The sequence below is a fragment of the Sparus aurata genome, chromosome 4, assembly GCF_900880675.1.
Source record: "Sparus aurata chromosome 4, fSpaAur1.1, whole genome shotgun sequence".
In the NCBI taxonomy this organism is placed as follows: Eukaryota; Metazoa; Chordata; class Actinopteri; order Spariformes; family Sparidae; genus Sparus; species Sparus aurata.
This window is the reverse complement of record NC_044190.1, coordinates 10,375,741-10,388,016: the sequence shown is the minus strand read 5'-3', so window position 1 is coordinate 10,388,016 and position 12,276 is coordinate 10,375,741. Positions and strand designations below refer to the sequence as shown.

General features: G+C 41.2%; 1 protein-coding gene across 5 annotated transcripts in view; it reads right to left on the bottom strand.

Annotated features, from left to right (window-relative positions):
• kif13ba (kinesin family member 13Ba) overlaps positions 1–8,688 on the bottom strand; it is a 45,995-nt gene extending 37,307 nt beyond the window's left edge. For 4 of the 5 annotated variants that reach the window (XM_030414029.1, XM_030414032.1, XM_030414033.1 and 1 more), the window contains exons 1-3: positions 7,700–7,836; positions 7,143–7,476; positions 1,287–1,371 (exon numbers count right to left, since the gene is read on the bottom strand). In XM_030414029.1, the coding sequence (XP_030269889.1) occupies positions 1,287–1,371; positions 7,143–7,212 (155 nt within the window). In that variant the 5' untranslated portion in view covers positions 7,213–7,476; positions 7,700–7,836. Of the gene's footprint in view, positions 1–1,286; positions 1,372–7,142; positions 7,477–7,699; positions 7,837–8,617 lie in introns of those variants that run through there. The other variant, XM_030414031.1, reaches the window with a different exon arrangement.
• Between the last annotated feature and the right edge of the window lie 3,588 nt (positions 8,689–12,276).

The following is a 12,276-nucleotide window of genomic DNA, read 5'->3' as shown; positions in this document are numbered from 1 at the left end:
AGGGAGGAAGCCGGGCAGTGGGGAGTTACGACCCTACGGAGTGAGGGAAGAGAGAAGCGTAGTCTGTTTTTTTTTTATGTATAATTGTTTCTGTCTGCGTCTGTCTTGCTGCCGTCTTTCTTCCAGGCGCAGGCCCATCTGACACACAGACACACAGACACACACATACAAGTCTGAAGCCAGCATTATTCACTACTTCTGATTTGGCAGTCTACAGGCAGCTCCACCAGTTACAAGGAGATCTTTCTTCCAACACAGCTGGCTTCCTCCAAGATGGCAGGAGGAAGCTTTGGCCTAGTGGCCCATTTTGAAACATTACATAATTAAATGAAAGCTGTAATTACTAGATTTTTTTTTAAATTACATATGAAGTGATTAACTTAAAAGTTTGTCCTCCCTGAGTTATACTGGAACACTTTGGAACAGCACAGTCAGTCACATATTTCTAGTCTTCCCACTGGAACCAAAGTTAATGCATCCTTATGCCTCCTTCAGTGCAAGGTCTGAGAGGATCAAGACTCCCCACAGAATTCAGTGCTGCCCACAAACAGCAGCTGGTTAACAGGATGGAAAAAGTGTGGAAGCCAAAAGAGGGAACAAGTGATGATGAGTTCAAATACACCTGTTTCTATGAGGCCCAACAGCTGGGTAGTTGGCCTCCTGCCAAAAACTACATCATGACGACAAAGAAACATTCCAAACAAATCATAGCTAACAAAGTAGCAATCGGGGGAGTCACTGAATATCACACAGTTTTAAGACATGTTTACAGCCATGCCATTGTCTGAGTGTCTGTATAAGGGAACTGGGCTGAAGCTCTTGGCAGTATATACGAAGCTGCCCCATTCACATTTTGGCAAATTGGCAACATGAAAAGTATGACTAATAGCCTATTATTAGTTCCTGTTTAGGACATACCCATGGATGTACAGCCAACTGTCAGTGGATAACTTCGACAATGAAGAAAACTTAAACTTCTGAAAATTCCCGGGAAAGTTCTCAAGTGACAAGGAGTTATCATTATGAATCAGATTTGAGGATATTTATTTACAATGGAAATTGGAGATGGAAGTTTAACTTGAAGTTGAAGTCACACTGAATCTAAAAATAGCTGTATGCCTGTGTTTTGAGATACTTATTCTTAGTTTTCTTTCTTTGATTTCTTTGATTTATTTAGTACTATACAAGACAGAGTAAAATGTAATGCACTGCATCCCTCATGACAAACAAAGAGATGTTTATGAAGGGAATAAATAATTGTTGTGGGTGGAAAGTGACAAACCTACCTGGAGTCTGCTTTGCCCAGGTTGGGATGGAGGATCGTCTGGTTCTTCACCATCTCCACAACACATTTAGTGTTTAGTTCCTTTTCTATGGATCAGACAAATCAAAATGTTACAACCAGTGCGTAATCTCACAACCAAAATGCTTGTGTTTCCAAAATGTTTCTGCTGTTTTGTTATAGGTCAAGACGGAAAAACAGTCATGCAAACAGAAATATCATGAACTACGATGTTCAGATATACATACATCTTTTCCCAGCATCCTTCCAATGGTGGGAATAAAACTGAAGAAATTAACAAGCATCCTTGTAATCAATGACACTTCTGCCAGGTAACTCAAATGTTTTGTTTGCAGTTGAACAGGGTAGTTTATTTAAACTTTTTCAAGCAATGGTTTCATGGTAACTTGTTAGCCTGCTGTGAAGTAGGGTCAGAGCAGAAGTAAAATAGCAGAATAGCACAATAACTTCTTCCTGTGGGACATCAAGTTCAAACAATTGTGTGAGCAGGCCAGGAAACATCAACTCTGAAAATGACCTTTTACCTTCAAGTGAGTGTTAAGCTAATCAATAAAGCCAGGCAGTCAGTTTCTCACTCACACACACTCACACACAGGCTTGTTTGTATGCCATGGTGCAACTCTTGGCCTTCAGAACAACAACTGGCCATTTCCAGCTCAGCATAAGGCATGGTGCTAATGCTTTGTCCACTCAGGTATTTATGTCAATAGACTGCATAATCCAGCATAAATGTTGCCTGTTGAGACCACTTCATCGCAATTGGCAACAATTACACCACCCTATCTGAGCAAAACATGTTTCTTGTAAGGAATGAATAAAAAAATGCAATAAGTCAAAACAGACTCATTACTGGAACTCTCATTTTTTATAACTTACAAAAATGCAAACTCACTGTCCTAGCATAAAGTTTTGCAGATAATGTTTATTTTCATTGCTGAGTCAGTTGTGTAACCTAATGGAAGCCTTGCTGTGAAAGTAACCAGCAAAAGTATGGAAAATAACAACACCGCACTGCAATTCATGAGGCTGGTAGAACTCTCCGTTCATCAGTCTTGCCAGTGGGATTTAATGGCGGTTGTCTACACACAATCTAGATGCTGCCAGCATGGCCTGGGCATCCAGTTTCTGGCAGAACTGGCTGTGCATTTAAAAAAAAAAAAAAAAACTAAGGAAAAAAGCATTAGACAATTGGTAACTTGCAGCAGAATAGCGGTTTTTCACGGGTGGTTGGTTTTGAATGCTTGGGCCACATCCACCACAAAACTTTATTTTTTTTAAACAGCCAATTCCTGCAATTTATCGCACTACACCATTTTAATTCATTACTGCGATAAAAAGCTAAAATATAAAAAGTCTTGCTAATAGTCACAAAATATTGCATCTTATGCAACTCATGTAGGATAATTAAGAAATAGTGTTTGTTTTCAAATAAACCTGTGTGTATCTTGGCATGTTGGTTAATATAGAACATAGGAACAAGTCATGTCCGCCACATGATTTTCGCAATTGGAGAGTGTTTTTGTGAAAGACGGCAAAAAGATAGAAGACAAAAGTCTTCCATCAAGATAGGACTGTGTTGCTCCTGCTGCAAAGGGATATCCTCTTCTATCCTGCCCCCTTCCACAAAGAGGTCAGGGCTAGAACAGCACACCATAGATGCAAATCAGTGTCTTCTCAAGGACACTATGGCAGAACTGATAAAAATGTCCTTCAACTGTAAGACCTGATTCAAGCCTCCCATGTAAATGGGTTCTATTTCTTCTATTTCTCTAAAGCAGACCCTCTGCTGCTGGGGTTTACTGGGCATCTTATAGCTGTATTTACCAACATCAATTGGCCCAGTGTTAACACACAGATTTTTAGCACACAATCATGACACAGATGACAATGCAATGAGCATGCAAAGATTTTGAACTTCAGCAAATGTGTCTGGACAGGAAACATTCTGTGGTTTCAATTCCTCTCTTCTGTATAAAGCCGTATTTACACTGTGTTGTTTTAGGATATGTATGCCAACACTTTATGCCTACAGCTTTTTATGACCAAGGCATGACTATTCTGAAGCAGGGATGAGCTACAGTATAAAGACCTCGTCAGTAGTCAAAGTGGAGCATGTGCCATTTCTTTTCTGGATAAAGAAACACCATGAGATTCTCAACAAACAGTGCTCTACACAATGTTGATTGCAGTGAACAGGAGACAGAGCAATTTTAAATAATCCTTTCCTCAATTTGTTTCTCAAATCAAATCTTTAAGACAGCCTGTCGACACTGTTATCTGCTAGTGATCAGATTGGATAGTGTCCAAACATCATGAAGAAGTGTTCTCTGCGTTGTGGTCCTCTGTACCAAGCCCCTGTGAAGCACTTCTGTCCGTCTGTAATTGACACAGTCGATGTGACGCTTTTCAATCCACTTAAAGTGGACAGACATCAAACACAAGGTGCATCTTTAGAAATCCGCTTGGATCGCATTTTAAACCACATCTAAATGCAGTGTGCTTCTTTGCTCTCCAGACTTTCTAAAAATCAATCTAGATCCGCTCTAGATCTACTATGAACGGATTTGGCTGGCACTCTGAGCAAGGCTTTGTACATCTGAGGAGATTCTAGGTGTGCCTGTGTAAAACTTGAGCATAAGGGATTTGGGGCTAAATTGTCTGTGTAGAGAGCCTCAACACTGCTGCCCCTGGTAGGAACACTCGGGTAAGAGCCATGAAAACTTGGTGTCAAAGGTCAGAGGACCTGAATCACCCTCCAATTCTTCTGCTGTCAAGGACACCACAAGACAAAAAAGGAAGGGTGAGCCAACAGAGACTGAGTGACAAAAAGACAGTGAGAGTGAAAGAACTAGATAAAGTTAAACAGGGGGACTGTCTAAGATATGGACAGGTTGAGTTAGAAAATGTTTTGTTCTGCCTTCTCTTCTTCTGTAGCTGCCTACATTACCCATGTGTCCCTAATGCGGCAGCTATACTTCCTGATTAGCAAGAGGGAAAGTGTGATGCACTATTGCTGGGAGGATAAATGTACCCATTGTCTTATGCCTCTCCTTGCTCCATAACCAGCTCCCACTTTCCACTGGCCTTCTCTCCAGTCCTTCCCCCGGCTACCAGTGCTGAGGTTTGGCACAACAGCCCTGACATCAGCCAGGAAGCTGACTGGACATGGTGTTGCTGTTGCTACGCCTGCCGTTGCCCTGTTCTTCGAAGGCCACAGCCATGGGAACATGGAGCATTACGCAATGTTAGCAAATATTCATTCAGACTCACTCCCTTCCTGCCTTTGTCCAGCAAGGCAGCTACACCTCCTCTCCTCCTCAACCTGGGAGACATAGGGACAGTGGCCTCCAGGTTAAAGAAGCCCACATATTATTTCAGTGGTACAGGTCTGAATCACTACACCAGCTGGGGACAGGTGAGTGAGGATAGTGAATAGGTACTCCATTGCCCTCCGTGAGGTGCTGATACTGTGTCCTCAAGGAACTGTCTGACAGCAGGAGACAGAGAAATATGTGTCTGAGCTGAGCAACTCAGATCTGTCAGTGTGTGGAGGCCTAAATAAAAGTAATGTGGAGCTGGACAAGATCTATTTTGACTGTCACCTCCTCTAAACAGCCTGGTGACGGAAGAATTCTGTCTGCTTTAGCTGGTATGGTTCTTTTGAAATCATAAAACTCTTACATTAACTCTGGCAGGTATAGACAGACGCTCCATTCAAACAGGCATCAAAAAGGCCCTTCTGGAAACGTGGCACTGCTGGTTCCAAACCCATTCCCACTGCCTTTAGTAAGCCATCAATTTGCCTGCTTGTTCCTTTCCACCAAAATCAACGTAGCCTTTTCTTGTTGGGCAGTGGAATACAGATGCAAGAATTTGTTTACTGTGTTGCAACAATGAAGCTCAACATTAAACTACTAGAAATGCTAGATTAATTGTTAAGTATATGAAATATTAAATAATTGTAGAGATGTCTTAAAATATATTTTGTCCAACTAACTCTGACTCTTTCCTATCATAAATAAACAAAGGAAAGCAGCAAATCCTTACATTTTAAGAAGCTGGAACCAGTAACTTTAAACTATAAATAAATTAGCAAAATAGTTTGCAATTCATTTTCTTTCAGTTGACTAATTGATTGTTCAACAGACTTGATGCAGAATGATATAAATTGAATAGATGTCTGAAAGTACTTTTTGTGCTAGAATCCCAGTTATTTTAAAAATAAACAAAACTGTGTAAATATTTATGAATAGTTGGAATTACAGGACAACAGAAAGGAGGTGCTCTTTGAGTCAAGTCCATCTGGTGGACAGTTTTCCATCTCCTGTACCTGCCAGGTGAGCTGGAGAGAACTCAAATTTCTAAATGTCTCTTGATGAATCATTCACAATTCACACCGACAGCAGAAAGTGGATATGGGCATGCTGGGAAGTGAAAACAACTCTCCCATTAGAAATGAATGAAATGGAATGTGTTCAATAAAGCATGGCCTCTGTGAATCCACATGTTCCAGATCTGAAATGGAATTCCACCAAAGCTAATCTGTAGCCTCTCCATCTCTGTCTCACCATCTATTTACAGTTCATCACAACAACCTTGATAAGTAAATTAACAAACATCAACCACCTCGTCAGCTGAAACACACAGGATTTTTTTGTTGTATCCAGACAAATGTCTAAGCAAGCAGAGGGCCACCACTGAAAAATGTCATCCTGGCTGCTGAGGTTCTCTACATTAGAGTTCATGGTAAATACCTGCCTAGGGGGAACAGTGTGGCAATCCACTGCCATGATCTTGTGACCGACTTCTCCGGCTCAGAGGGAGGAGAGAGGGAGAGGGATATGTGTGATTCATTCTGCCACTTGTCGGTCAACCGCTCTGCCTCAGCAGCTCTACTCCTCCTCTTCCTTTCATGGGACACATGGTCTCCCACAGCAAAAACACAACTTGGCCAATGCTGCACTCAGAATTCACAATATAATTGCTGGAGCATTTGCATGTGAATTTGTGTAACACTGTGCCATTGTTAGCCAGGCTTATCTAAAATCAGAGATGAGGATGTAGTTATATGTAGACATGCCGCAGCTCAGGGAAGATACATTTGTGTTTGTCTGATGTAACTTAGGCAGTGATGACAGGAAAAGCCTCCGTTCAAAATACATCCTCACTTTGCAACAACATTTCTTGTAAACGATACTTCAGGATCGAGTTCACTGATGCCCCTGAGAAGGGTTTTTCTGACACACTGATCTTGTCCTCATTAAGTCATACCAGCCCATTGCTATTGTCAAACTACTGTCCCGCTGTATCAGCAAGTGATGATGATAAAGTCCAGAAGCTATTGGCATCTGTGTCAGCCAGAGAAGAAGACAAAGCATCTCAACACTGCAACAGTAGATCTCACACAGCAGCTCGGCTTTAAATCTTGCTGGATGGCAGGCAGCCATGAGGGATACCCTATGGCAGCATTGTGGAACATGTGCCATCCAGACCAGCCGACTACAGCTTTCTTTAATCTGCAGGAGCTCATTTCACTAATGGGTGGTGATTTCTGACTGGCATCCCATCCCCAGGAAATTAAACAGGGAGCTCTTAAGTCAAGCCAGTCCCCTGTGGATAGTGTTGTTGTTGTGAAATGTACTGTTTATAGTTAACCTGAGATAGTATGTGAGCACATTTGTTAATCTGAGTAATATGAGATTAAGTCTACGCATAATAGAGCCTGGATGTACCCATCGTGTTAACCTTAGATTTGGAAAAATGCAGTCTGCATTGCAACAATAATTTGAGTGTTTGTGCATCAACAACAATCCAACTATTAGCTGTGAAGCACTCTCACCTCTCCTGTTCATGGGCCGTACACGAACAGCCACCTTGACGTTGGCGTCGTCCAGGCTGGGCTCCCCCATCCTGACTCCTTACCCCAGGGAGACGAGGTTGCGCTGATCCAAAATAAATCAGCTCTTTAGCCAAACAAGCATCCAAAAGCCTGGAAATGTCGCGCTAGCTGGACTGTCGGCCAGCTAGCTTCGCGCAGCCTTGTTCCATAGACCAGGCATGTCCACGGAAAAACAAAACGCCTTGGCAAAATCCTGCAGGAAGCCAGCCACAGCCACTTATCTTCTTCTTCTGTTCATATTCCAGGTTAATTTAAATCCACAGAGGCGTGGAGGCTGGAAGGGAAGGGAGAAATGTAAATCAAGTAAGATATTAACAGCAGCTGGTGGATGTGACTGAGCAAACATATGCTATCTGCAAGGCAAAAAACGGGCTAGCCAGCTAATTTGCCAGGCAAACTGAAGGGCAGCATCGGCAGGAAGGGAGCACATTTTGGCCATGTCTTACGATTTGACAACATAACATCCTCAGACATTACCCAGCCTTCGAGCTACATACCTCGGTGGATTCATCCCAGGGGTGACACGGCTAACCTACGCGTACAAACGAGAGGGATCCCCAAGAACCTCTTGGCGAAAGCTTCCCAACGGTTTCCACTATGTCCTCCCTCTGTCGAGCTACAAGCAGCTAACCGCACCCGCCCTTCCGCCCTGCGTTTGCCCCTTCAAAGTAAAAGCGCACCGGTTAAACTCTGTCAAACTTATAAGTCAATCTAGAGGACACCTAACGCTAGCTGGTAGTTTTATAGATGGCACGAAAGTGTCGTGTAACGTTATGCATAAAACATAGATACCTTTAACGTTACTTAGCCCTGTCAATTTTATGGTTACGTGCCTTAAACGTTAGCCAAACCACCAAAGAAGCCGGGGAGCGAATGGCGCCGACAAATAAAACTAAACGTCCACTGCTTTGACAAACATTTTTCAGCTAATATCTCCTATGACACTAACGTCAAATGTTCGTCAGGATGGCTAATATGTCCGAACTTACAGCTAGCGTTACTTAGCTAGCTAAACTCTAAAACCACACACTGTCGCCTCGCCTAACCTTTCCAACCATATTAACGTCATAAATAGCAGGTTATATCAAATACTGTTAACTAGAGATTTGTGTTCAGTAGAAGCACATGTTAACATTAAATTCTCCGTTTGTTGAACACATTGACATGACGTCTGTGGTTAAAAGTTTTGCTAGTTCTCAGCCTGCGGTTGCTGCAGCCGCTTTACATCACCGGGGGACATCATTACGCCACCCCAGCCGGGGACCGTTAACGTCAAGTTAGCAAGTGAAAGTGCCGGTCAGACTCGGTTAGTCACAAGTCCTCTACATTTTCACGCTGCTGAGGAGAAAATGAATAGATAGAAACTTGCGCTGCCCTTCTTTTGAATAAAAAGTGACTAAAAATATGTTTCTTACCAGATGTGTTCAGGACCCCAGTCAGTCACGCGACATTTCCGTTGTCCACCGTAAACTCAGTGAGAACGTTTCACTTCCGTCTGTGCTTTTCAAAATAAACCCTGATAAATCAATTCAATCACATTACTGCACACTTTTTTAAAATTATATTCCACCTCACAGAAGTTCACAGTTAAAAACACATTATAAATGACAATATAACTAACTCTACAGTTCATCAACATAACAAGTACACAGCGCTCAGGCGTCATCTGCCATTTTACCTGCAGTTAAGTCATCTAGTGAGAAACTCAACTGCAATGCCTTTTTTTTTAAAATGGACATTTGGTCGTCAAACATCACAGTGTGCAAACTAATTAATACCAAAACAAACTGAAAGTTCCCAAGATACCAGATTTCTTTTGCTAACTTTTGGTAGAACTTTGGATTAATGTTTATAAACCCTTTTACAAGACTGCCGTTTAATGTAAAACAAACAATAGCAACTTAATGGAATAAATGAATATGTCATTATCATCCAGGAGTATGTCCTGTTCTTTGGTCACAAAATATGTCTAGATTTGATCATTTGCTCTACGCAATACATGAAAACTCCCCAGGATTCATTAAAATGTGCAGTTATTTATCAGCTGTTTGGTTTTTTTAGTTGGCTGCAAAGATTATGGTATTCATTGCTAAACTGACAAGCTTTTTGTCAATATAATATTTTCTTTAAAAATTGTAACAAACAACATCCACTGAATCGTTTTCTAATGTTAAAATCAATCTAATAGTCAATGAAAGACAAGCAGCAACTCTAAACAAAGCATTTTTATTTTCCCTTTTGTATTAATATCAGCTATTATTTTGAAAAAGACGTGCCGGAAGTAGAGACACATCCTTCAGTGAGACAAAAGGACTGATTTCAATTTATTCTTTACTGTGGAAGAAGTCTGACACCTGCTAGCCACTCGGGGAACTGCATGACAATATCATTATACAAGTATGTATAATAGTTTTTTTTTTATTATCATTAAACAAGTATGAATAATGATATAGTCTTACTGTCAGATAACAGTGAAGTGTGAGGATCTGTCTTTCTTAATGTTTTACTGTCTTGTGAGGGAGGGAGGCTTTAGTTTTTTGCTGCTGTGTCTAAGAGACTTAAAGCATGGGTGCCCAAATATTTAAATATGGGTCAGGGGGTCAAAGGTGGACTCAACCACGACTTGCCTGGTCAAGGTGATCTGCTCCCTCTGTCAATGTCTTAATTTGCCTACCCGATGATTAACACACAATAACTGTGTAGGTTTTCTTATGTTTAAAACAGAGCAGTTGAGGAAGTATGAGGCATAATTTTCTTAACAAGTTCTCTTATTGGAGAAGAGATAGAGCTGCTACATTTACTGCTAATTGCAGCGAGAGAGCAGAAAGCAGGAGCACTTTGAAATGTGGAAACATTGTAGAAACCAGGTGAAAATCAGTTTAAACCAATCTGCTCCTTTGAAATAATGAAAACAGATCTGTGTAAATCTTGCTACAGTTTACTGGCTGTAGCTGGGATCTGATCAGAGAGGAGCAGCTGAGACCACTAGAGTGCACTCTGCTGCAACATGTGGCAGCATTCAAGTGTGATGTGGTCGATGCCATAGAGGACAACTGGCTGTCTGAAGCCAGCATTCCTTGCAGAGTACTTCACCACTTGTAAGTGTATGTAAATTTACATACTGTTAATATATCTAGTGGTTTACAATGAAAACTAATCAGTTACACTTTTTTAGTTTTACCTCAACATCAAAGAAGCTTTCCAATGCCTTTTCCCCGGATGCCTGTAGTGGTGATCTGAAGGACAGAAAATAGTCGACTCTTGTCGTCACAGTGTCGTGAGCGTAGGCAGAAGGGAGAAAAACGCAGACGGAGATGCTACCACGCCTCTCAGAAACTACGCACACACCAGCATCTGCTGTCACTGCTTACGTCTGAAGGACTTTCAGCTGTCATTGTACCGGGTGGCTCCCGGTGCTGAAGCATCCCCTCAAAAGGCTGAGACTCAGGAAATGAAAGTTGCACAAAAGTAAATGTATATTTTACAGCAGGAAATTTCAATATGTTATGTGTCCACAGGGGTTTGCATAAGCCAGTAAAATCAGATAAAGCAATTTAGGATGTAAAATATCATCTCATTTATATTGTCCTCTCAAGTAGTAAAACCTGAAAAGCCAAACAATAAGATGTCCAGTGGGGTTTCGGTATTTAAATGTTTATCCAGAATACATTGAACTTGATAGACCAACACCAGGATCTAACATACTGCACAATCAACACTGAGTCTGTCTGACAGCTATTTGTTGTTAAAACAGTGGAAAATTGGAATTTGAGATTAAAGATAAAATCTGAAGCATTTCTAACATTTGTTAGGATTAAACGGTGTAGATTGAATTGCAGTATCATGATAAAACATATGAGAAATAATTCAAGCAGTCAGAGAACTCACAGTGCGGTGCTTACAACAAAATTAGGCAACAAAATCGTGTCAAGCCAAGTAGATACAGGGGGAAACAGGCATACAACAATGGCTAATAAAGCAACACAGACAATAAATAAAGGCAGCGAACGTGTATATGTATAAAATACAAAATGTTCCAGCTGGATCCTTCGACAGACTGCGCTCACAAACATGGGCTCTGAGATCTGAAAGCCTCGCTGCACCTCCACGTGACCTTGGCTTGTCAAATCGAAATTTTCCAAGATTGTCACCATATCGTTGCTCCAAACACAACACTGATATAAAGGAACATTTTGGGAAATTTGCTTTCCTTAGATGGAGTTAGATGAGAAGATTGATACCACTTGTGTGTTTGTTCTTAACACGTAGCTGAGGCTGGAAACAGACTGCCTGGTTCTGTCTGAAGGTAATGAAAAGAAATCCACTTGCCAGCACCTCGAATGCCCTAAAGGGTTCATGGGCTCATATAGAGTGCATCCAGTGCTGTATCCATGTAACTTTTGTACTTTCTCAATATTTACTTAAACAGTGTAATTAAAGGATGAGTGCACCCAAAATTGAAAATGATGTCATTATCTATCCACCCCCATTCTGATGAATAAAAAGTGAAATAGTCCACAAAACAGTGTTGCAGCATTTTCCTAAATAAGAGAAGTAGTATATATTGTATTTTTCACATCAGTTTGGGATCTCTGAGCTTCTGGAGACTTGGGTTACGCCAGTTGCCCTGCATGAAACCATTCTATGTTCCTTTTGCTTGTCCCCCCCCAGTCCCCATGTACTTCAGTCAGGGAGATTGCTGCAACCCATTTTTGCTGTGAAGCTCCAGAAATGTTTTGTGGACTATGAAACTTGAAACCTTTCCATCAACAGGTGGGTGACAGTTTCACTTTTGGGTGAACTTGTCCTTTAATCACAGGGAGTGCCCTATAAATAGAATACCAGGTTGAGTTTATGTCTAGTTTAGATTATTTACACCCTAGAACTGCTGATTGATGTCATATATTTACTAGTGAGTAATATAACGTGGACAGAACATATTTCCTGACATGTCATGTTAAAGAGGGACGTGTATATTCTTTATTAAAGTATGAATTACCACACTGTAGACTCTGGGATACTTTGGCCTAAAAAAGATTAAGTGGATTGTATCCAAATCCAAACTCTGGCAAAA